The 27,183-nt window shown below is 35.4% G+C and overlaps 1 protein-coding gene across 1 annotated transcript; it reads right to left on the bottom strand.

The window, feature by feature from the left end:
- Positions 1 to 1,960: 1,960 nt before the first annotated feature.
- Positions 1,961 to 25,882, bottom strand: LOC123530294 (NXPE family member 4-like). Its single transcript, XM_053520928.1, has 7 exons — positions 25,860 to 25,882; positions 22,322 to 22,501; positions 20,405 to 20,550; positions 19,816 to 20,093; positions 10,387 to 10,655; positions 4,375 to 4,559; positions 1,961 to 3,108 (listed from the first exon to the last, which is right to left on the bottom strand). Exons 1-7 carry the CDS (start codon positions 25,880 to 25,882, stop codon positions 2,459 to 2,461), a joined length of 1,731 nt encoding a protein of 576 aa, XP_053376903.1. The 3' UTR covers positions 1,961 to 2,458.
- Between the last annotated feature and the right edge of the window lie 1,301 nt (positions 25,883 to 27,183).

Below are 27,183 nucleotides of genomic sequence, written 5' to 3'. Positions count from 1 at the left end.
TTCTGCAGATGTTATAACACGAAATGAACATGCGCTAACGCTATTCTAGCATAAAACGCGGAAAAAATACTAATAAATGAATACATCCTACCTCAACGTCATTAAATGTCCATGAAATGCGCGGGAATGTCTGAGCTGTTTTTTACGTTGACGTCATTTCGTTTTGAATTATCCGTTTTGGGCCGAATGACGTTTACGCTTTGCCACGGAACTCGCATATATAAAAAGGTGTTATAACAGCACGTGAGCGCGAGTATCTCTCTGTTAACATACGTTTTCTCTCCTGTTAAAACACCCCCGAAATGTGACAATAACAGCAGTTTTATGCTAGAATATATAGACTTGTATCATCAGCAAACAAGTTGATGCATGATCTGATTTCATCCACGATATCATTGATAAAGATAAGAAAAAGAAGAGGCCCGAGAATCGAGCCCTGTGGAACTCCAGCTTTGAGAAATGCCCAGTTAGATTTGACTCCTGGCAGTACAACACGTTGACGTCTGTGTGAGAGATAATCTTGAAACCACATGTGAAGAGAACCTGTGATTCCTGCGTATTCTAGTTTACGTAGTAAACCTTTGTGCCAGACTTTGTCAAAGGCCTTGCTTATGTCGAAAAAGACCGCACGAACTTCTAGACCGTTGTCGAACGCTTTACAGAGAGTATCGTATATGAAGACAAGTTGATTTACCGTAGAGTCACCCGGAATGAAACCAGACTGTACAGGAGTTAAAAAGCGGGAATCGTGAAGATGGTTAAAAACATGCTTAAAAATGAGGCGTTCAAGAACCTTTTCAATAGTGTTGAAGCCCATAAACGTTTCCGTAGCCACGAGATGCTCGTTAAGTATCTCGATAATATTTTAAAGTTTCCAGCAAAGTTTTGCATTTTTTTTGAAAACATTATCGCAATAAATTAATATTTTCCGAATATGCTTTTTATTTCCAGAACTTAGGCTATTGCTTAACTTTCAGAAAAAGTTCGAAATATCAAGATAATTTCTGAAAGTATCTAGAAGGCTTATCTAGCTAACAAATGGCAGTATGTCGGCCATAACACAAAAGGTATCGAGAAAATAATGTAAATTATCGCAATAATATTTCCAGGAAACCTTCCACTAATGAGAAAATCTTTTCAGAAAATTTCGTTTTATCAAGATAATTTTTTGAATATGCCACCATAGACAACAAAAATTTATCTTTTTTATACGGCATGGACCTTTTTGGTTGTAACATGCTCACACTAAGAAATATTACCGCTAAGAAATAAGAAATGTAAGTGAGGTATAATAATAAAAAATACCTACTGCTGATACATATTCTAGCATAAAACTGCTGTTCTTGTCACATTTAAGGGGTGTTTTAACAGGAGAGAAAACGTGTGTTAACAGAGAGATTCTCGCGCTCGCGTGCTGTTATAACACCTTTTTATATATGCGAGTTCCGTGGCAAAGCGTAAACGTCATTCGGCCCCAAAACGGATAATTCAAAACAAAATGACGTCAACGTAAAAAACAACTCAGACATTCCCGCGCATTTCATGGAAATTTAATGACGTTGAGGTAGGATGTATTCGTTTATTAGTATTTTTCCGCGTTTTATGCTAGAATAGCGTTAGCGCATGTTCATTTCGTGTTATAACATCTGCAGAATCCCTCAGGATACGTTGGTACCCTCGCCCTACGGGCTCGGGCACCAACCAATCCCTCGGGATTCTGCAGACGTTATAACACGAAAAAACATGCGTTATCCCTACAAAATTACATGAATGCTCAAGGAATTTTGATTAGAGTACAGTTTCAGTTATATGATATGTTTATCACCAGGCTGACCACTTTTAACTTTTGTTATTGCTTTAGCTTCGTGCCTAATCAGCGTTTTTTGCTGCGGGTTTATCCCGCTACCAAAGTAACAAGTGTATTTCTGACAGTCATATAGCATCTTTATTTTATTCCGAATCACATTCAAGGCATGTACATGTGCTACACAAAATCGTCCCATTCATGAACAATGCGGATGAATTATCAATGAACAAGCAGTTCTTATTCAACCTGTATCCACTCACACTGACCATTTAGATTATATAAGATTTATCAATGATAAGGTTTTCCAGCCCATGGTTACGTCACAAGCTAGGTCAGACAAAAGTTCATCTTAGATATGAGGCATATTAAATTTGTACTTATTTCTCATTCATGTATATTCATAGACTGGCATTTAAACAGAAAATAAATTTACCAAAAACCCGCAACCATCAGACATTTCAAGGTTTTGATTATTTCCTTGAAACTAATACAGTTACGCGAGTTCCGAATAGCATGTCCGGAGAGGCAATTTGAAACTTTATCAATAAAGATAGGGGACTATTTTCGACCAAAGTCGCTCATGTAACTTAAAATAGAACGCACAGACAACAAGCTAACCACAGAAATCTATAACCTCACTACTAATATTGACTAATCACAAACAAAGCTCATCATCTGGTCAACCATTGCATTAACTATATTTTCCCGAGGATGTGCCAATACCTCGTGCTGAGCTTGAGTTGCATCTCTGTTATTTAGCAGCACGACTTTGTCGTGTAAACCGTCAAATACATCAAATAAAATCTTACTATACACGTAGCCATTGAAGTCACCCAAAGGATTTTCAAACTGTGTGTGTGGTGCTTTAATCAGGACTTTGGAGTGTTTGCTTCGCGATAAATACTTTTCGATGCTTTTTCGAATAAATTGCATCCTTTGCTTAAAAACATCACTATGGTAGATATTCACATGTAAATACATATGTATCAATACAATAGCACGTTCTTCTCGTGGTATGTTGTCTATATGATACGGCGTGGAGTACCAAGTGTTATTAGTGTACCATCCTGTTTTCATAACGTTTGGCTGACCATGCTGGTGCCATACTGTTTTGAAATTAATGTCTTTATTGACACACTGTGACTTTCTCTGACATTTTGGACATTTCCAGAAATCTTTATTCGCAATCTTACATTTAAAACGGTCAACAATAGCTGTATACCATTGCCTCACTGTTGAATCGCCAATCAAATATAAACGTCTGTTCCGAAGACACGACATTAAACGCTGTTGTGATGTACCTGAAATTGACGAACAAGTTATAATGTATCTCTGACATAAATAGTATCAATAAGGCAAAACACACCTAATATGTTATTCTGAAATCTTGTAAAAGAATTATTTGGATATAGATCTGATCAATATCTTCGTTAAATTTGAAGTCATAGTTCAACGTCATCTGTCCGGATAACGCTGAATAAATACTTGCTCCGGCATGCGGACACTACATATGATACCATAAATTAATTCCAAATTATGAATTAAAATGAACTTTATATTTCTTGAATCGTGAGATTTGGTCAAAACGCTAGCTTGTTTAGACTTTAATCCTGAGTGAAAGCGAACGCAAATTAAACAATATTTGACTTTTCAAAGTAGATCTATATAGTGAACGCAGTTCGCTATGAAAATGTTAAACCCTTAAAAACGGTGACAGGAGTTTTCCGGGCACGTATTTAATTCTTACAGTGTAATACACAACATCTGTAAAATTCAAAGATCAATAACTTCTTTAGCTTTGATGTATACCATGATAATAAGTGCAAGTTGGAAATTCCTATCAAATATCATGCCGTATTGTGTCTGTATAGCGATATGTTGTACAAACGTATCAATGATTTACTTCAGATAGCACACATTATACTAGCAAATCGCTTATTGTCTAAATCCCTGTAATCTCAGTAGAAAAGTCACAATACTGCCAGTTCAGACGCCCCCGATATGTCTAAAATTGTTCGTCCTCATCCCAAGTGGGGAATTTAAACGTGGTGAGGAAGATCAGACTACGAAGGATATACTAGTACTCCAGAAATGTAAAAGGTATAACCAGGAGCAAGCTGCGGCTTGGCTGATAGATACCTCAATCCACTAGAAACTGTATGGAGGCATTGAGGGTCTGCGGCAAACCACAGGTTTCATCGAGGCTACTGGTCTGACAGTGTAGTCACGTACGAAGAATAAGTTACTTAAGTTCTCTCAGGATCAATGCTGTCCGCTAACGGTTTCTCTTATTGCAATAGGCTTTGAAAGCAAACAGCATGGATCTTGACCAGACTGCGTGGTAGCGCAGGCTGGTCTGAATCCAACCGCGCAGGCCGGTCTGGATCCATGCTGGTCGCAAAACCACTATGGCGCGGCTCATTTGTAAACCGCCATCATTACATCAAAAATGATAGTGTTAGAAATAACGATAAATGCAGTAAACCCACATCTAATAAAGAAAATGTAAAATATATGTTATGAAGATATTTTTGAAAATAAAATTGCAGAAAAATTAAAACTGTTACCTAGACAATTACGTAAGTTCCATTTTCCGCCATAAAAGAAGCCAGTGGGTCTTCTGGAATGCCAAGTTAGGGAAACATTGTACTGTGAACAAGGTATAGACGGTTTGTCTATCACAGACACATAATTCTCTTCGATCCTGTTTGCAACAAAAACTGTTAAACTCGATTCCAATATGTGGTGTACGCTGAAATGTGGGAGTATTGTACTCTTTAATTGACAATTGAATACGATATTGGAAATTATAAAACATTTAACAAAAAAATATTCCATGAAGAAGGCATGTAGCTGAAACGTTGGAACTAAAGTAAATTTTGAAATTGACAGCGTGTTTGGTCTTTATCTACTTATTATTAAATCATTTAACCAAAATTTCTAAGTTGAGAAGGGGCATTATTCTAGAAATATTGCAGACAGAGCTACGCAACATGTTACACTTATTAACATTGTCACTATGAGCAAGAAGAGCAGGTTTCATTTGAATATCTACGTTAATGAAAAATATGTTGGACTTCGTGAAAAAGTAACCAACGTGGACGCCGACGCCGGTGACAGTGCAATAGCCCGTTTTTTCTTTGAATAGTCCGGCAAATAAATTGCAATAACTGAGCTCGAAACATTTACTGAAAGACAAAATATGCTTTTTTATATTTTTAAAGGAACGGGATTTTAAACTGTAACGATTTCCAAAGCCACAATTCCCGATTCTTCCATCATCACAATGTCATTTCTAACTCGGAATATCATGAATTGACATGGCGTACGTAAGAAGACTAGGCTGTTCGTTTGATTTATATATTATCCAGTTTTATCAATTTATTAGGAGATGGTAAACACATCAGGAGTTATGAGGCATTTAGAATCTAGTATATATTCCTGAAGCATATACGTTCCGAGTGCCGATATTGGTTAAAGAGTGCTAATAAACATTGCAGTTCAATGAATTGTTTATTATGTACCTAAATATAACAAGTGAGTGAAGTATTGTCAAGCAAGACAAAGTCTCTACTGGAAGGCACCTAATTTTCTCTACATCAGTATAACATAATGAACTAATATCTGACAATGATGTATAAATACAATATGTTATAACACAACACTTGGATTAAAATTTGTATATAAAAAAACCTATAGTTATTTTCATATGGCAGTCTTTTGGCCGATTATCATATAAGTAACAACCAAGGGAAAATTATCCTAAACATATCTATATGATATAAGGCCACAAGAAACGCTTTACCAGGTAGAGATAGGTCAAAATACACATAAAATTGGATGTAACATGCATATTGTACCACAGAAAACTGGTCTCGATTTTTTCCCTACGGCCAGTAATAAATAAGTTACAATTTATAACCTATTTATAGTAAAACAAAGGAACGTTATTCTAAAAACAAGGGTGCCTCATGGTGGTGAACATTTGTGCCAAGTTATATCAAAATCCCTCCGTGCAAGAAGAAATGCTTCGGACAAAGTCACTCTTGAATTTGACCTTTGACCTCTAAGTGTGACATTGACCTTAGACATAGGTGGCTGGTTCTTGCACATAACAATCCGTCTCATAGTGGTTAACATTTATGCCAAATTACATCAAAAACCCTCCATGCATGAAGAAGAAATGTTCTGGACAAAGTCATTCTTGTATCTGACCTTTAGCCTCTATGTATGACCTTGACCTTAGACCTAGGGACACTCCGTCTCATGATGGTGAAGATTTATGCCAAGTAATATTAAAATTCCTTTAAGGATTGTTGAGTTACAGACTGGACAGGTAAAAGCTCTTTTGACCTTTGACTTCCAAGTGTGACCTTGACCTTGCAGTTTAGGGTCCGGATTTTGCGCTTGACACAATGTCTCACTCGGGGGAACATTTGTGCAAACTGATACAGGTATTTAAATCCAGTTTTGCATGACATAGTTATAGACCGGACTGGTAAAAGTCCCATTAACATTTGATCTCCAATTGTGACCTTGACCTTTGAGCAAGGGGTCCAGGTTTTGCGCATGACACGTTGTCTCATCATGGGGAACATTTGTGACAAGTATTATTAAAATCACAGGCACGGGTCCAGTGTATATTTTTGTTTAAAATGAAAAAAAACCCTCTTTTTCGCACAAATATACTTTTTATATGTTAGTCAAATGAATAAAATATCAATGACAGAATAACGACATATAGTAATACAATAACAACAGTAAAATTTAGAATATGAATGACACGACATTGAATAACAATAACAGACAAACAATAGTAATAAAATGAATTATGTAAAGCAACGTTTGACATGCCATAGTTTGAAGCTTAATCAAAACTATCTATGCAGGGTAGATCTCTTGATAGTAGTATAATCATTAAGAAGGTGGGATAAGATAATGCATATATTTATGATATAACTTCAAGCGCTCTGTTGTTTACCATACAATTAATTATCGCGGCGACACTGTAAAATGACGTCATTGATCCATGGCCGGCTTATTACCGGTTACAATACCCGAATACTCGCATCCGGGTAAAATGCTCCAATTCTGCCTGGGCTGCAGGATTTTAGTCCGATGCAGTTTTTTCTTATTATATTCAAGTATACACACAAAAATGTATATACTTATAGGTTATTAACTTTGTATGTGGATATATGCACGAGTTATACAGCGGTAATACTGCGCGACTTTAGGTGCGCAATATTAACCGCGAAAGACGAGTTAGGAAATATATTGACGTTTGAGGCTAAATTGTAAATCAGCGGGGTTTATAAATGGAAATGTTATAAATAGTATTCCTAAATTTGATCCCTTCCCTTTAAAGTTTACCTTAATTAAATGTTTTTATTTATTTATTTATTTATTTATTTATTTATTTATTTAAAAAAAAAAAAAGATTAACTAGGTCTATATATGCTCAGTGAGTTGCGACGATGAACCGTTTTACGATGTAACGTAATATCGCATCCTGCTCTTCAAAATTATTCTTCTGATTTAAATTCAGAAGCATTCATCTCTGCCAACGTCACAGTCCGAATTTGTTTTAGAATCTTGATATAAATTTAACATCTTCGGTCTCTGTCTCAATCCCTCGGGCTTCTTAAGAGTTAATACACAGAAAATGTGTATCATCCCTATATATATGTAGTCCATGACGTCATAAAGGACAACGTTTTCCTTATAGAGATTTCGTATCTTTTTGATCCTTACTGTTATTATTATTATTATTAACATTATTATTTTAATAATGTTTATAATCTCATTATGTATCAAGTAAAACCAATTTTAATTTTTGTCACAATATACTTCAGTACTTTAGATATATACATTATTACATACCTAAAATTATTTTCCATTGAGTTTCAATAGACCGCGATCGTGCAATATTTTTGACGTGGAACGCTTTCATACCGGACGTGGAATGTTTTCTTAACGTTGTAATGGAAAGAATCGCGTGACGTCCATGGCGTTCACGCGCACGTTGCGACAACAAGTTGACGTAATTTTTGCAGAAAATATTAATGCGCGTAAGTTTGATTTGTTTATCACAATTTCGAAGAAATTCTTGACGTAGTTTTCCTGTCTTTCGTTACAGAACGATAATTTAGACATAAATTAATTATTTGATAGTGGGTATGTAATAAAAAGGTTATCAACTGTGTATGTGGATATATGCACTCGTTCTTTCGCGGATAATATTGCGCTCCTAAAGTCGCGCAATGTTACCGCTGCAGAACTCGTGCAAATACAAAGTTAATTACCTATAATTATGCAGCCTATTGTACATTGTAATTTTTACGCCAAAATGTTTGTAACGTATCGTCATCTTTTATGACGTCATATTTTCATGAAGTTGTTTATTTCATATCATATTTGTTGACTTCCTGATGAAGACAAAATAAATTGTCGAAACGTCGAATAAATAGAGAATCTGTCATTGGTCTTCGGTTAAGATCAGAAATTCTTGCCTACCTAGCGGGGAAAGTATACATTTATCCGAGCACGCGCCGGGGATATATATTCTTGTCTTTCCCTAGGGAAAAACCTTGTCTAAAATAGCGTGCACTAAGGTGACGTCACATAGTACTGGCACTGTTGTGACGTCATAAACTTTATAAATAATGTCAGGAAATACCCAAAACCTATTTGTCTCCACGATCTATTTTGAACGTGATAGGCAAGAAAAATGATCTAACATGCCTGCCTGTGTAAGACAGCTGTTTTCCCAACCCTCGGGACAGCATGGATAAAAAACCTCGCTAACGCTCGGTTTTCCATTCCACACTGTCCCTCGGGTAGGGAAAACCCCGTCTTACACAGACAGGCATGTAAGATCCTTATATTCTTGCCTACCTAGCGGGGAAAGTATACATTTATCCGAGCACGCGCCGGGGATAGATATTCCTGTCTTTCCCTAGGGAAAAACCTTGTCTAAAATAGCGTGCACTCGGGTGACGTCACATAGTACTGGTTCCATTGTGACGTCATAAACTTTATAAATAATGTCAGGAAATACCAAAAACCTATTTGTCTCCACGATCTATTTTGAACATGATAGGCAAGAAAAATGATCTAACATGTCTGCCTGTGTAAGACAGCCGTTTTCCCTACCCTCGGGACAGCATGGATAAAAAACCTCGCTAACGCTCGGTTTTTCATTCCACACTGTCCCTCGGGTAGGGAAAACCCCGTCTTACACAGGCAGGCATGTAAGATCCTTATAATCCCAACCCGAGGGCGCAACGCTCAAGTCTTAAACGAGGCTGTGCCGAACACCAATGATGGATTCTATTTCTCACTTACCACAAAACAAACAATAAAAACAAGCATGAAAATATGAAACTATTTAAAACGCGGGAAATTGACGTCCGTAAGCAGAAGTCACGTCATGACGTTTCAGTGACGCATAATAACAAAGTTCTGCTTTAGTTTTATCGTTTGTAGCGTAACGGTAGATCTACGTTCTTATCATAAAGTAATGAATTTTGAATCGAGAAATACACTATAAGGAACGGAGAGAAAAGATAAAGGTACTTGATTTTTAATTATTTTACATAAATAATATGTATAGTCAGTGCATGAAGTAGACCGTCACAGGAGTGTGGGATAACCCATGTGAGATAAGATTTTCCAACATTTCTAAAAATAGAGATTTTTCTATCCGATAAGTGAGAAAAATGGAGTTAGCCTTGTAATTCTCCTATTCTTTGATTATAGAGAAACAGGAATATCTATCCAATCCCTAGCACATGATCGGAAAAAAATGTTTACTTTCCCGGCTAGGAAAGCAAGAAACTTTCATCTAATACCATATCAGTAAAAAAAAATCTTCCTTAGTCTATTGGTTCTGTTAATATATTTAATTCGAATGGGTAGCTCCATACAGTCAATTTTCTACTCTTGTTATGTCAATCGGACGTACATATACTCAGTTCCAAAAGAAAGTGTGCACTTTTTAAGTTTAAATATTTAAAAAAAAATCCCCGACGTTTTTGTTTCATTTTTTCATACACTAACTCTCAGGTATAACTCAAAATCTAAAATGCATACCAATTTGTTTACGAACTGATTTAAATTTTGGTACCAAATATAATAAGTTTTCATGAAAATAACCGAGAAAAAATAACAGAAAACTAAGTGCACACTTTCTTTTGGAACTGAGTGTATACATAGACGTTGACAGAGATGAAATTGAAATCAGGAATGACAACTCTGTGAAAGAGATTGCTTTTCAACATAACTTAACGTGCTTAAAAAGTCGCCCTAACTCCATCTCAGTGTTGTTATATTTTCTGGTCCTTCGGGATCATTGATTTCAACTCATTTAGATTTGAAGATTGAATACTGCTTAAGCCGGTGCTAGGGGGTGTGGGCAGTGTTGCATTTTCCATTACTGCGCATGAACAGACACAATCAAACCGAGTCTGCAATTTTCACTGTTTGCCTTGTTCTCTGTGCTTCCGAGGGATCTACTTTACAGATTTTAGAAATGCTTTATTAAGTTATTAGATAATCTAACTAAAAAACATATATACCTTTGGAACAGATTCTTCTCACAGTCTGTTAAAGATTCTTTGACAGAACCGTTTCGATCCACAATCAAAAGCTGCAAGTCTTCACACAACAAGTTTTCATTGCTTGGTCTCCCGCAGAAAAATGGCATTCCTGAGTTCTGGCTAGTTAAGTCACAAATCTCTGTATAATTGGTTAAAGTTAGAAGATTTTTATGGATTGGATGACAAAGAGTGTCCTCCGTGTAATTTCCTTTCATATACGTTCCATATATCGGGAAAAGTGATAAAGTCTGAAAAAAATAATATTTACCATCCGTTACAAGATTTTCAAAAAAAAAGACGATAGTATAATAAATCATATTTCATTGCAAGGAAATTTAAGGACAGTTAAAGGAGCATTCTTGTTTTCAAAATATCTTGATCAAAATGTAGGACATTTTTGGACACCAAAAAGCATCTCAATTTTTCAATTTTGATTTTATTTGTCGATGAAGTGTTATAAAAACTGTCAGATATCTTACCTAGAATAAAAGCAAAATTGTATTACAAATTTCGAAATGAAACTTACTTTTTCAAAAGCTACTAGTCTTATAAGCTAGAATTTTAAACAGTGAAAAACGTTTTTGGTTAAAAAACTAATATCATAAAAGATATCTTAAAAAGTAAGCAAAAGTATCACTCCTTATATCTGGCTCTTACGACTTATAGCCATAGCTCATGAAATATCCTGTTACAGATTCCGTAGATCAAATAGTAACACATTTACTTCTGTTTGTGAAAAAATTATATAAAATTTATTATCATAGGAAACAAATTATTCATCAACTAAAGTATAAGATAATTTGAATTTTGTACTAATTTGAAAAAGACTCATAAATGACAACCTGCATTGTGTGGAAAGATTTACGTAACTGAGTTTATTATTACAATTGACAACAAACTGAAACTTTAAAAAGAAAACATCAAAATATAATCTAGTTTGCACTCACACAAGGCGTGCAGATCTAAGAGAGATATAAAATTCACAGCCATTGCGTCCATTTTTCTTAAACACTAAAGATAATCATGTGTTATTATCCCGCAAAATGTCAGATTTAGTGGGAAAGCCATACATAAATTAATCGTGCACGCCGGTTCTACAGAGCTACCTTAATTGTCATATGTTAAAGAGGATTCAAATTGAAAGTCGTGATGAATATTTATGTAGGGATAATACACGGTTTTTTTTTGTGTGTATTAATGTCTGCAGAAGCCCACGGGATTGTTTGTGACAAACGTGTATTGTCGCGATTCTTGCATAAAACAAATATTTCACGACGATTTATGTATTGTTTTCATATGTGATGACTTGACGATTCCGGTACATTTTTATTTACCATTCCTGTTGTTCTTGGAAACGGTAAACATGTTTTAAATATCCGTATCCAGGGCCCGGAAATAAACAACACTATCAAAAGCACATCCTGAAGGTTTTTAAGCGAATTTCTATCTAACATAAAATTACCAATAATTGTTCATATCATTTCACAATTTGGTGGACTCGATCACAATTTCAAGAATAATAACTTTACATTCGAGTTATACTGAGTACGGACACGCAGTTGGAGTACGGATGAGTACGAACGTAGTGTCAAGCTTCCAAGCTGTTTATATAAATTCTTCGAGAAATTAGATAAAATCATAAATATGATTCCTAAAAACAAAGAATCGCATAGGCAAACACGCGATTCTTTAACATTCACGGTTGTTTACAAAATCTGAATTGACGCCGAGTTCTAAAAGGGGAGTAAACAAGGGAAGAAACGAGTACGAACAATGTTGGGGGCAGCGCATTTGGCGTTAGTTACTGATACAGTAAAACATTCTATGGTTTAGATTGCATTTTTAATGCTTCAAGAAGAGGTTTTTATGAAAGAAACAAGACGCAGATACCAGATGTCAATCTGCGCGGAATTACATATACGTCCCTGGGAAAGCATTTCAAAAATAAAAATCGAGTATTAATAGCACGTGAACTGCCTTGTTTGCACATGATTTTTCTCCCGTTAATACATGGGCGGATCCAGTGAAAAAAAGTAGTTTTTATGCAAGAATCTAGGATAATACATTTAACACAGTCGCCATAGTGTTTATAGTGTTGTGTACATTTTTGATTTGACTAAATAGCCCAGTTTGTTTACATAATATGTCATTGCGCCAAGTGTAGGCTGCATTTCATCTCGCTGACATTTATTTGATTATTTCTCGAGAATTACTGCACATATATATGTGGAAGTTGTCTTGAGTGTGTACTAGTTGATTGTGAGGAGATAGGTGTAAATAGTTCTGTGAAATATTGTGAAATACTTGCATTTTGTTTGTATTTTTTTCAATTTATTTGTGCCTTTTTTTTCAGAATCACATTGAAATTTACAATCGATTTCTCTTCACACACAATGATTGACCAATTATCACTTGTAACTTTTCGTGTCAAACACCAATACAATAGACATTTATTACTATAAAATATGTATTCAGTAAACTATAGCACCCCTTTACTTGGATTAGTTCAATATTAAAAGTACATTTACGCCCGAATGCACAACGTATATCTATACCTGCATGAAAAGTATAAACAAATATTCTATGGTTTATTCTAGTAGCTGACATTTTACAAAGCCTGACGATTAAAGCAGCTGAAGGAGTGTATTTGTTACTCCTAAAATAAACACATTGCTCTATTTTGAATAGCATCTATACATGGAAACTGGCGTGTACCCCAAATGGCAGTGCCATAGGCAATTACAGACCAAACTAAAGAGTCGAAGAGTTTAGAAAACATATTGTAAGGCATTCCACCAACTAACTTGGTCCAAGAATTCATCCAAAGTTAAACCTAGATAAACATATTTATCAACAATATTTAATGATGTTTCCCCACACTTGAAATTGAAATTAGTTCTTTCAACACTCCTTGTCCTAAAGTGAAAAATATTACTTTTTGTAACATTAATACTTAACCCATTATTTGTTATCCATTCATAAAGATGGTCTAACATCGTTTTTTGCTACTAAAACCACGTCATCTGCATATAACAAACAATCTAACAACAATAAAACAGTTAGGTATTTTGAAATACAGAGGTACAAGAGGGGGTATATATAAAGTTAAGTCAATATGGGTAGACGTCCATTTGTATAATCTATAAGTACTGCCTAAAGCAATCACAATTATAGTTCGACCACGAAATGAAATCTGTATAAGCACTTCAAATTGTATGGATAGCCAAAATCTTGAGATTCAGCAGCAAAATATCAAAAATGTTACTAAATGTTATTAAAACACGGTTGTGATGCAATCCTTTGTTAGTTTTGTCTACTATATAGGTTATTGTACCGACACCGTTCTATACACACGATTATTTTACTATACCTGTCCATTATTAACCTGTAACTGTCCATTCTTAAAATAATGGATACTTTAAGAATGGACAGGTACAGGTTAATAATGGACAGGTATAGTAACAACCATGTGCGTTGAGAGGTGTGAGTACATTAACCTAAGAAATTCGAAAGTTTCGAAATTTTAACTACAACGTTTTACAGAACTTGTAATTGCAATAAAAAACCTGAAGAGGAACGTATGACTTTAACCTAAATCGCCCCACAAATTATCAGTCAAATGAAAATCAAACAGTGTGCCAAAAGTAATTACAGAATGTTAGTTTAAATCTTCAACCGTTAGAAAGTAATAATGTTCTCTTTGTGTACTCCTAAATCGCAATAGAAATGTATCGCAGATATACACCTGGTATGGCATTTTCAGTCAAAAATAGATAAAAACAGGCAACGTTATGTAAAAACAAGAGCTGTCGGAGTAAAGCAACGCTCGACTATTCAACAGCCTTGTCAACTGAATGAATATTTAAGTCGAAAAGGGGGCATACTTTCGTAAGATTGCAAAAAGGGTTATTGAACCTGTACAAAGTATATCAGCTCATGACAATGGACAAATGTGCAGGTTTCAATCCATTCCCATTAGTGGGTACTGAGATATCAGCTTGCATACAAAAAAATTAATCAACAACTGTTTAGTCGAAAAAATGGCATACTTTTGTAAAAATGCAAAGTAGAGTTATGGAACATGAGTAATGCATGTCAGATCATCGCAATGAACAAGTGCGTGACGTTTCAATCCATTTCCATTAGTAGGTACTGAAATACCAGCTTACATATAAAACCTTAATAAAAAATTATACGAAACAGAGTTATGGAACCGGTGCAGTGTAAGTCAATTTATCACAGTAAATAAGTGTGTGAAGTTTCAATCCAATCCCACAAGTGGTTACTGAGATACCAGCTTTCTTACAAAAACTTAACCAAATCGGGACGCCGACGCGGACATCGACACAGGGATGAAATAAAAAAGTGGAAAACCACAGGTCGCCTAACACGACATAACCGCAAATGTTGCAGGCTCGGTCTGATTGAGCCTGTTCATGGACGGTAGTGGAAGTGCAAGCTACCGTCCACGCCCTCTAGCCCGGGTTGAGCAGAACTCAACATTTACACATGTTATAAGTACCAGAATGTAATTTAGACATTCGCAGATGTATTCATACGACGGTGCACATGGAACCTTCAATGATGCACAGAGTGCAAATCCATGAAAAGTGGCGTATAGTCCCCAGATAGAATAATGGCTGTGCCCTAAACAAGAAAACAGTGGGCAGAATTAAACAAACTGGAGTCCAATAGCTCCACCTATTCTTTGAATAGTCGAGCTAAAACACATAATTTTCCTTTCTTTTTCAAATGCTGCAGACATATCTTTCTCATGCAGTGTTCATGTAAAATTGGTTAAATTTGTAACATAACTGACATTTGTTGCAGTCCTACCCAGAAATGTGCAATTTCACTTTTCTACTACAAAGACAAAAAACAACGTCAATTTCCCTAAAGTTTATCTGCACATTTCGGTATTACCAGAAAATTTGGCCGTAATGATCTACGTTGAACTTGAGTACAATTGTCTTGCAATAACGGTGCTATTTATTTTAACAACGAAATATTAACGACATATGAGTCATAACGAGTAAAGATCTCATGTGATACGAGTAATTTTTTTCTAATAAAATTGAAAGAATATCTCGTAATTACGAGATAAGAACGATTGTTTTCTAATAACGATATAAAATACATATACATACATTTTAGAATGTCTTCACCTGGACCCGTCATTTATTAAATTACTTGATTTATATAAAACTGCAAACTTAGCACGAACAAAGCATGGGCAACTATTAATACATACATCATAAGGCCAAGTTTAATTTTACTTTTTGTAAAGGCACTTCAAATCATTCATAAATATGACAAAACGAGATATGTTCGAAACTTTCCTAAGAATCAGCACTGAATATCATTAGTGTTTAAAAACCTTTAATTGCAATAAACATTTATATGCAATCTAATTTAAATTCCATTTGACTTGGTATTTTTATTTAGCACAGAGACACAAATCAATGATTTGTCTTTGCCTCAAAGAGGACAATATTAGAGACATTATATAATATCACGACAATCTTGATTTTTTCGTGAGGACCGTGTTTTAAGTCAGAGAAAGGCCTCAAACTATCCATTATGTGAAAGAATGGACAATCTCGGCGCGTTGCGCCTCGATTTGTCCATTCTTTCACATAATGGACAGTTTTCGGCTTTTCTCCTTTACTTAAAATTAGATATGAATCCATTACAACAGGAAGAAGTGAGAAGAAAATTCATACTATGCAATTTCAACCCAAGATCTGTCAAAAATACGACAGTTTCTCTGTGTGATTATGCAGTTTCAAATGATTTTGACTTGGTAGCACTCACTGAGACTTGGCTCGGAACTACCCTGGATAAAACGTGTATTGGCGAAGTTGTACCGAATGAATATTCAATTAAAAATGTTGCACGGCGCAGCGACAGCCGTGGAGGGGATGAAGCTCTCATGCATAAATCTGCATTTACTCTCCGTGTTGTTGCATCTAGTCGTGACAAAGATTTTAAACAATTTGAATACATGGATTGCTATTTGAGTATCAATGGATTTTCTGCACGAGTGGCAATGATATATAGACCACCAACAACAAAACAAAACTATTTATAGACTAGTGTGTTTCTAGAGGAAGAACGGCCTACTTTCCTGGGCAGGTATGCTACAGTTGAAAAAGACATCATCAGGCGTAAAAAAAAATGTTTGTTTCCGATATCCCATTCTACCCTGAATTTTTGGCCCGACCCTAAATGTTTTGGACTTGGAGAATATTTTTTTCAACTTTTATTCAAAAAGTTGCAAAACTGCACTTTTTATGCTTTAAACATGGTCGGTGATGTTAGAAACCAACTTACTGATGCTCTAAAGGCATAACCCCGTTATTTCTACTCATTTTTTGACACAAAAATAATTATTCAATAAAAAAAATTCAAAAAAAAACAAAAAACAAATCAGACAAACCTTCCCTATTTTTTTTAAGCATGTTACCGGAAACAAAGAATTTTTTAGGCCTCATTGTGGGAGATATGAATTTCCATCTCGATATTCCATCAGACCGAGACGATGTCAGATTTAAAAGTGTACTTCAGTCATGTGGTATGCATCAACATGTGAACGGACCAACCCATGCCCGCGGTCATACATTAGATGTTGTAATAACCAGAAACGACAGCAAAATAATATCATGTGTCGAGGTCGCTGATCCAGGTTTTTGTGACAATACCGGTAAAATGTCACAGGATCACTATGCAATTCATTTCGACGCCTGTGCCACAAAACCAGCTCCGATACGAAAACCAGTTCAGTCTTTTCGGAAATTGCGCTCTATTGACGTAAGTTATTTCAAACAAGACCTCTCAGCGTTCCTTGCACTAAATACGTTTCCAGAAGGCATAGACGTGGATCAGCTAGTAAGTGCATATTCAAAAGGATTATCCTTACTGATAGATACACATCAAACGCACAAAAACTACCATTCTTCGACCTAGCTGTCCGTGGTTTACAGACGAACTTCATGAGGCTAAACAATTAAAACGCAAATGGCGTAAGTCTCAACCAACAATCGACCATCAACTTGCTACCGTGAATAAACTCCTAATTCAAGCCCAAACCGGCTACTTCTCTGATAAGGAGAAGTCGTGTGACACTGACCACAAAAGTTTGGCCAAGATAACCAAAAATCTACTAGGAGACAACCATGATGCTTCCCGTCCCTCTAACTCGTCATCAAAGGAACTTGCGCAGATGTTTAGTGGATTTTTTCATCGAAACAATTGACAAAAATGGAATGACATTATTTCGCATAGCCAAACTGATTGTGATTCAGTAGACTTGCATTGTTCAGAACATCAGGAACTAGCAAACTGTCTTATTGATTTGGCTACTGCAACGATAGAAGAGGTAAAACAAATCATACAAAAATCTCCTAACAAATCCTGTGAACTTGACCCTTTGCCAACATGGCTTTTTAAGAAATGTCTTGATGAGCTCTTGCCGTTGTTAACAAACATCATAAATACATAAGTGGAATTAGGTTATGTACCAAAAGAGTTTAAATGTGCTAGGATAAGACCCCTGCTTAAGAAACCAGGTCTTGAACCAAACATTCACAAAAACTACAGGCCTGTGTCTTACCTCCCTTTCATTTCTAAAATCTTAGAAAAGGTAGTAGATGCGCGTCTTGAGCGGCACTTGAGTGAAAATAAGCTACATGAGGGACTGCAGTCTGCTTACAGAAAGTTTCATTCAGCTGAGTCGGCTTTGATAAAGGTACATAATGACATCCTCACATCTCTCGACCAAAATTCTGTAACAATCCTCGTGCTACTCAATCTGTCTGCAGCTTTCGAAACGATTGACCACCAAACACTTTTACACCGACTCGAACATCATTTTGGAGTAACAGACAAAACACTTGCATGAATGTCATTATATCTTAGTGACCGCTATCAAACTGTGTTCGTTGATGGTGAGTTGTCAACGCCTATGTTGATGAAATACGGTGTGCCCCAGGGATCAGTGCTTGGTCCAAAGAACTATATCATGTACACTAAACCCGTGGGTGCCATATGCAGACGTCATTGACTTTTTTGTCATTTCTACGACGATGACTCTCAATTATACCTATCCTTTAAGCCGATAGAGGCTGTGGCTAGAAACGAGGCTTTGCGTCGCATTAAGAGCTGTCTGGCTGAAATTGTCTCGTGGAGACATTGCAACATGCTGAAGCTCAATGCTGATAAAACGGAGGTAATGCTATTCACATGAAAGCGTAACTCCAAGTACATTGATGACGTCTCTGTGAAGGTCTGTGACTCTGTGATAAAATGCACAAAATGTGTTAGGAATCTTGGTGCAGTATTGGACAACAGTATGGATATGGAACAACAAGTCAACTCTGTGTGCCGGGCTGGCACGCACAACTACGCAGAATAGGTCACATCAGACGGTATCTTACCAGTGATGCCACAAACACCCTTATCAACAGCCTGGTAACTTCACGGTTAGACTACTGTAATGCCTTGTTAAGTTGTTTTCCAAACAACACACTTAACAAGTTGCAACATGTACAGAACACGGCAGCTCGCGTCATCACTAAGACGCCCCGTCGCAATCATATAACACCGGTTCTGAAGGAGTTTCATTGGTTGCCAGTAAAATACAGGGTGCACTACAAGGTTCTGACCCACACCTTTAAGGCTTTACACAATCAGTCCACTGCCTATATAAGGCCGATACATTGATGCTTTTTTTCTTCTTCATAAAACAGCGTAGAACAGTATTTTATCATAGAGTCACTTAAATAGTTTTAAATAATAGTATGTATGTATGTTTATCTTGTTTTATCTTTATGCTTTACATTCGTGATTTTTGATAATGTGGAATGCATTATTTTTGTATGCGTCACGCATATGATTTGTTTGTATTGTTTGCAATTTATTCTGTAAAGCACTTTTGAACGTGTACATGTGTATGAAAAGAGTGCTATATAAATGTGGTATGATACAAAATAAATACGGTAAATAGCCTATATCCCAATTTAGCCTTATTTTATTCATGGTAGTAAATAGCTAATCAAGCAGCACTTCCTGACTAGTCAGATATGTAACTGCGCACGGAAAATAGTCCTCAGACCTCCCTATTAAAATTGTACTTTCATGGTTTATGTAGACCAGTTGATATTTTGTCATGGTGAGTCTATATCAGAAAAATCTGGTTACATTTTCAAAGCGGAGTTTTTGCATTTTAAGACACGTAAATAAAATGTATTACTCATATTTTAATTAATGCACATATTTGAGCTTTCATTTTTGAAGAAGTTCAAAAGTGTTCACATATCAGACAAAAATCTCTATAAAGGTCACTTACATTAACATCATTTCACCGAACGTAAATTCTAGTTACATAATTATGTCCCTTTTACTAATTACCTTTAGTTTTCTGCCATAAAGCCGTGTTATCACCTCTCTTGTATATGCTAGTGAAACGTTTATTTTTGAATCGCCACTCCACAGTGCTTCACAAAATACCACATGAGTCCCGTCTCTGTTGTCTGTAACCACGCAAGGAGCCGACGCCAAGAACATGTTGCTTTCGATTGTAGCTCTAATCTGATCTCCTCCGGAATGTTTGCGTTTACCATAGCCGTTGTACAAGGTGACAACAGCTCGTATTGTTTCACCAATAGCGTACGTGTCTTTGGAATGGTCTTGAAAAATAAACGAGACTAGAATGGCATCTGATTTGAGCGAAAATTACATTCATATATTTATTTTGAACTATCGAAATGCCAATGAAAATTTCAATTAACAGTATTTAATGAAAATCATATGTGGAAGGTTGTCATCTGCTTGTAGAGGACACAAACTAAAGAAAAAATAAGTAAATAAATAAAAAATAAACAGCGCGCGTTAACTGACCAATAGATTTATATGATATACTAATGAGAAATGACAATATCCCACCTCCGCCTCCTTCAGTCTCCAATTCAATCAACCGAAAGCGAAAATGAAACAATACCTGCTAGTGATACTTTTGAGTACTGTGTTGAAGCCGCTTGATTTATATCTTTGCATGGTGGAAACGTCAATGCTTCCTCCTCAGGTATGATATTGTAAAACCTTGGATCACGTGGGCCATCAACGCCATAGTAGAACGGTTGTGATCTAAATGAAATTAAAGAAAGTTTTTACTAAGACGTTTCATACGGGGTTCCATTATGGCCATAGTTATTTTGCATAATTTTAAACCACAAGCCTTTTGCGTAAAAGCAATGTTGAAATATATATATTTGAACTGATTTTAGAAACATGATGCCAGGTTTTGTTAGTAAAAAAAAGATTTGAATCTTAAAAAACTGCAAATATACAGAGTTATCTCCCCTTGATATTCTCGAATTTCGCAAGCGCTTATGTTTTGCAGGCCCGATTTTTCTGATCCGCGAGACTTTGCACTTTCATAATATGTATAGAAACTGACTATAGCATGACCGGACAGGTAAATCCATTTTTTCATGCCTTGGCTCCCCGGCTAATATTAGTAAGAATGACATTGTGATGATACGATGCCAAGACGCGGAGTTACGGTGAAATGACATGATATTACGATCCGAAAATGCGAAAACATGATGCGAAGACCTGATATCAATATCACACTTTCGCATCGTATTATCGCGAAGAGGGCGAAATAAAATATTTCTGTATTACAAGAATTAAATAGAATTCCTGATAATTTCCTTTACATAAAGGCTTTGGCGCTGTTTATGAATAATATTTTTTTTGCGATATACGATAAATACCACAATTCTATTTAAGCGTAAACGTTTTTATGTATAGAAAATAATCTATAATATTTTCTTTGTGATATAACGATACGAAAGTGTAATATATCGTTCTTAAGCGGAAAGGAAGATATTCATCATATTGCGATGATACTGTGCTAATACGCGAAAACGCGGTTCGACGGACGGAACATAACATAGCTTCTGTATTTTAAAGACCATTTAAACCTCCAAAACAAAACAAACAAGAACAGTCAGAGGAGACAATGCGCTCGATTATTTCGATGCCTGACTATAATATTGGGCATATTTGAGAAAACTAATTAACCGCCTCGGTAGCCTATGGTAGAGCGTCCGCTTAGAGTGCGGGAGGTCGTGGGTTCGATCCCTGGCCGCGTCATACCAAAGATGAAAAAAAAATGGTACTGGTAGCTTCCTCGCTTGGCGCTCGCTAGGACTGTTCAGACCGGTGTCAGTATAATGTGACTGTGTGGGGTATCATGTCATGTGTCTACGGCGTGATATCCCAGTGAGGCAGCACTATAAAGTTGGGCATTGTGCTCACTGCTACAAGTAGACACTGTCGTTCATATGACTGAAAAATTGTTGAAAAAGACGATAAACCCGAACACACAAACAAATTAATACCCCCGACGCTACTGGTGATGTGATTCCATTTAGTATTAACCGGAGAGTGAAAGTGCATAAATAATTTAACGTGAAATTCAAAAATGATTCCAGAGTAATGGCACTAGTGTCATATAAGATGGGTGAAGATATAGATACTGGCTTGTTCTTTGTGAACAGATTTTTTATAAAAATGAGTATAGACAACTAATACAACTTAATAGAGCATATATATTTATACAAAAAGGGTTTCATATACATATACATTGTATATGGTTTTAAAAATGGCTTTGGTAAAATTATAACCCTATTTATATACTATATATTATATATTATATGTACTTCATTGCGTTTAAACTGTAAAAGCGGAAATCTGTGTGAAGTTTCATTCAGTTGTGAGATGACAAGTATAATAAGAATTTAACAAAACGTTTCAGTAAAACATTCCTTAGTTTTTAACGACTAATGTGCAAAGAAACCTAATATATGAAGGTCAGGATTAATCTCTTCATGAAAGAACAAATACTTGCCTTATAAACCGTCCGGTCGCTTCTGGTCTTCTTGGTATTGATGTTGTTTTTGTTGTTGATGATGGTATTTGATGAATTGAAAAGCTTGAGCCTGAGTTGTCTCTGTTGTCAACTACCAGTGTGAGTATAAATACCAGAGTGGTTGCGATGAAAATGAACAAAGCTCTCTTTGTTGATATTCTGAAATTATAGAAAGCAATTGTTACTGTCCACATATAAAGCACTTTAGCCACAAGAGTTAGGTTATTTTGCAGTACTGATTATTACTACAACATAGCTAGACACCAAAGGAACTATTTTTAAACAATGAGGCGTGTGACAGAACGTGCTTATTGTGGTAAACCTGTGTTTTGGCAAAGAAATATTTTGCTTTCAGTGAATATTTTTTAAGAAGTCACTGTTTTGCATTGTATAAAGGACAGTAGCTTTGAGAGCATCTTATTACACAAATTTACTGTAAGTTTCAAGTAAATCGGGCTGGTATTGATAAAGTTATAGGCAAAAACATATTGCGACTCGGAAACACTGTTGCTGTAAAAACCAAAATTAATACATGTTCCTAAATGCATATTTTTATTTTACAAGATGATATTAATATATTGTAAATAGATTTCTTAACATTTTTGTAAAGTTTGAGAACATGACATTTTGTAGTTTTAGAGAAATCTTAAAAAATGTCCATTTGTTTACATTTTGCTGGTCAATTCCTTGCGCGGCTGGAGCTGCTGACCAATTAAACTAATTTATTACAAAGATATATTTTTAACAGAGATAAATATCTATAATGAACTTGTCCATCTTTCAAATTTGGACAGTGCCATTAACTGTTAAAGGGGGTGTTTACCAAAAAGGTATTGAATAAATGGCGAGCAGTGCAGGTCTTGATCACACTGCACGGATGTGCAGGCTGATCATGTTCTACATTGGCCGCAAAGGCAGAACTGATCATGTCCGGCATTATAATGGTTAAAAAGGTTACATAACGCTAAAACGCTCAGCTTCTGTTGCAATTCGGAGGATACGGAAATACACGATGTTTCACGATTGCTCATATGGCTAGAAATACCTAGCATTACCTATGGTGGCATAAAACTGCCACCACTTAACTATCACTTTTAATGAAAAATTTCGCGATAGTAGATCTAGTTTTAATGAAAACTAAAAAATATCGTGAAAACAGATACATCTTTCATGAATGCAAGATAACTATCTTAACATGAAAATGTGCTAGTTAGTGCTTGGTGCTTTAAACTGCCACAACATACTTATGGTGGCATTTTTCTCCCACGAGATAGCTTGATAGCTATCGCGATACTTCAATAAATTATCTTGATAAAGCGAACTTTTCTGAAAAGATTTTTTCAATATTGGAAGGTTTCCTGGAAATGTTATTGCGATAATTTGCATTATAATCACAATACCTTTTGTGTAAGTGCCCACAACTGCCATTTATTACCTAGATTAGCTATTTCGATACTTTCTAAAATTATCTTGATATTTCGTAATTTTCTGAAAAGTTTATATTAATTGCCAAAAGTTTCGCGGAAATAAAAAAGGATATTGAGAAGAATAATTTATTGCGATAATGTTTTCAGAAAAATGCACAACATCTCTGGAAAGTTAAGCATATTATCATGATAGCTACCAAGTATCTCGTTGTAGTTTCAAGCACTTATGCGAAATTTTGCGCTAAAATACTTTCAGGAAACAAATAAAATATCTAGAAAATATCATATTTCCTTGAACGTTAACAATATTATCGCGATAGCTACCTAGCTATCTCGTGTCAGAAATATGGCACCATACGTACAAGATAAAGTTTTAAGATACCAGTTAACTTTTCATGAAAGTAAACTTGTCATGATATTTTTTACTTTCTGAGAAAAGTTTTTCGTGAGAAATAAATTAGTCTACTTTACTAGAAATAAAAACAAAAGATAATAGGTAAGGGTAGATTTTTCGGAAGCACAGGGCATCAAAATCACAGCCTCAGAGCCACGTATTTGCAAAGTTTCATAGTTCTAAGTAGCATAATTTCGCGTTAAGATATTTTTACATGTTCTATGTTAATGAAATCTTCCATTATTAAAGTGACAACTTCCTTTATTTTGGCGAAAGTTTTCATGAAAACTAATAGCTATGTTGTGGCAGTTTTATGCCACCATAATTACCAAATAAAACGAAGATATAAACAACATAAAAAAGAAGAGCTGTCACAGGAGACAGCGCGCTCGACTATTTCGATGCTGGATAGTGAAACTGGGCACATCTGAGGAAACTAGAGCTGTCACAGGAGTGTTTAACTATCCAATTGTGGATGAAGATATTGCACAATAGCCTGAGTCTATGTCAAAAATATCAACTTAAAGTAATAAGAGAGGTAAAGATAAAATGTATCAAAACACTATATAAGTATAACCTAAGCAAAAAGGGGCATAATTCATTAAATATTGGTACCAGAGTTATGCAGCTTGTGTCATATAGTGTGGGTGATGATGTTGAACAACTATTTTAAGTTTGAATCAAATCCATTCAGTAATAACAGAGACAGAGTGAAAGTGCATCAAAACTTTAACCCAAAATTCTAAGTAAAAAGGGGGAATAATTAATGAAAAATTGGTGCCAGAGTTATGCACCTTGCGTCATATGGTGTGGGTGATGATGTTGAACAACTATTTTAAGTTTGAATCAAATCCATTCAGTAATAACAGAGACAGAGTGAAAGTGCATCAAAACTTTAACCCAAAATTCTAAGTAAAAAGGGGAAATAATTCATGAAAAATTGGTCCCAGAGTTATGCAACTTGTGTCACATGATAAGGGTAATGATGTTGAACAATTGTTTAAGTTTGAATCAGATCCATTCAGTAATAACAGAGATAGAGTGAAAGTGCATAAAACTTTAACCTGAAATTCTAAGTAAAAAGGGGAAATATTCATGAAAAATTGTGCCAGAGTTACGCATCTTGTGTCATATGATGTGGGTGATGATGCTGAACAACTATTTCAAGTTTGAATCAAATCCATTCAGTAATAACAGAGATAGAGTGAAAGTGCATCAAAACTTTAACCTGAAATTCTAAGTGAAAAGGGGGGATAATTCATGAAATATTGGTGCCAGAGTTATGGCCCTTATATCAGATGATGTGGATGATGATGAGGAATAAGTATTTCAAGTTTGAATCAAATCCATCAAGTAATTACAGAGATAAGTTGAAAAAAGAGAAAGTGCACCAAAACTTTAACCAAGGTGGGGACGCGGAAAGACGCCGACGCCGACGCCGACACCGGGGCGAGTAGGATAGCTCTCCTTATACTTCGTATAGTCGAGCTAAAAACAGCATTAAACTTACCATCATTATCTATATTTTGATAGAATAAAGTAATGTTGATGTAAATCTCTCAAATACTTTATTTATAGGAACATGATTTTTGCGACATGTGTTTTTTGTTGTTGTTTTTTTACATTTTTGTATTCAATGATATTCATTTAAAACCACTAAGAAACAAAAGAAAAGAATAGAAAGTAAAATATTTACCTATTAATGAATCCAGTAACCATTTTTACTCCGTCACTTCTTATAAAAGTGTAATATAAAATACTATTTGACCGCACTACCACTTCGACAATCTAAACCCGTTTAAACGTATTTTCAATCTTTAACAAAAAGAATGCAATTTGACCGCGAGCCATTTACCTAATGTTGACGGCTGGACTATTATATGGTCAATCAATACATGGATTAAGCGAATTATTTCATACAACAAGAAGGGAATAGGTATTAACATGTTTGTTTTTTCTTAAATTGACGATGGATTTTCATAAGTTTTGCCACAATAGTAATAAATTCGTGTTGTTGTTGTTGTTGTTGTTGTTGTTTTCTCACACAACCTGTATAATAATCTTGATACGTTTTTTTTTTTCAATATTTAATTATCACTTACTCCCACCAGAAATAGTCTTATGGTAGAAAATAAAGACATCTATTTGTGGTATTTTGGGGTCGTGAAATAAATGGTATTTTTATGTTTCAAGTCCCCTAGTCGATGTTTCACCGAACTACAATGTCCTGCACTGGAGATAGGGTATCGTTGACTCGATGATGATATATCGTGTGCTCGGGAAAATAAGTCACGGGAGCAACTGAGATATATGAAACAAGAGGGTGACGATGGTAATACATTGATCTCCTGTGTTTTGAAATGTCACTGGGATTTACTTTACATTTATACACAATGAATGGGTTTACTTTTCAGTATGGAAAGTCTTGACGACAACAATATCTCATTAGTGTACATTCGTTTAGAAAACATAGATTATTTCCATAGCTGAAATTTAAAAGATACTTTTATTGTATGCTCTTTAGCAAAATACTGAAATTAATACTAGTAAGTGAAATAAAATTGATATTTTCACTGTTTCAAACTAATATCAAATTTTTTTTTTTTTTTATTTTTTACTGGTACGGAACTACACTTGAATGCGAAAGAATATGAATTATAAATAATAGAAAATTCCTTGCAGAATATACTTCAAGGGTGAGGAAAGCCTGAAAATAAGTTAACTTGATATGAAAGCCATCATCAAGCCTTTCATAATGCTGAAAGAATTTTTTAAAATCGGACCACTATTGAAAAATAAGTGGCAGTTTGAAATTTAAGAAAACGGCTGATAATGGAGGCAGCCATTTTAGTGTCGCTAACAGTTTCTCTAATTGCAACAGGCTTTAAAAGCGAACAGCATGGATCCTGACCCGACTGCGCGGATGCGCAGGCTGGTCTGGATCCATGCTGGTCGCAAACCCACTATGTTGGTTTTCTCATGGCGCGGCTCATATCAATTTTAAGCTTCATAGTAAGTAG

The sequence above is a fragment of the Mercenaria mercenaria genome, chromosome 13 (genome assembly GCF_021730395.1).
Source record: "Mercenaria mercenaria strain notata chromosome 13, MADL_Memer_1, whole genome shotgun sequence".
Taxonomy (NCBI): Eukaryota; Metazoa; Mollusca; class Bivalvia; order Venerida; family Veneridae; genus Mercenaria; species Mercenaria mercenaria.
The sequence above is the reverse complement of the archived record's forward strand: the minus strand, read 5'-3'. Positions and strand labels throughout refer to the sequence as shown.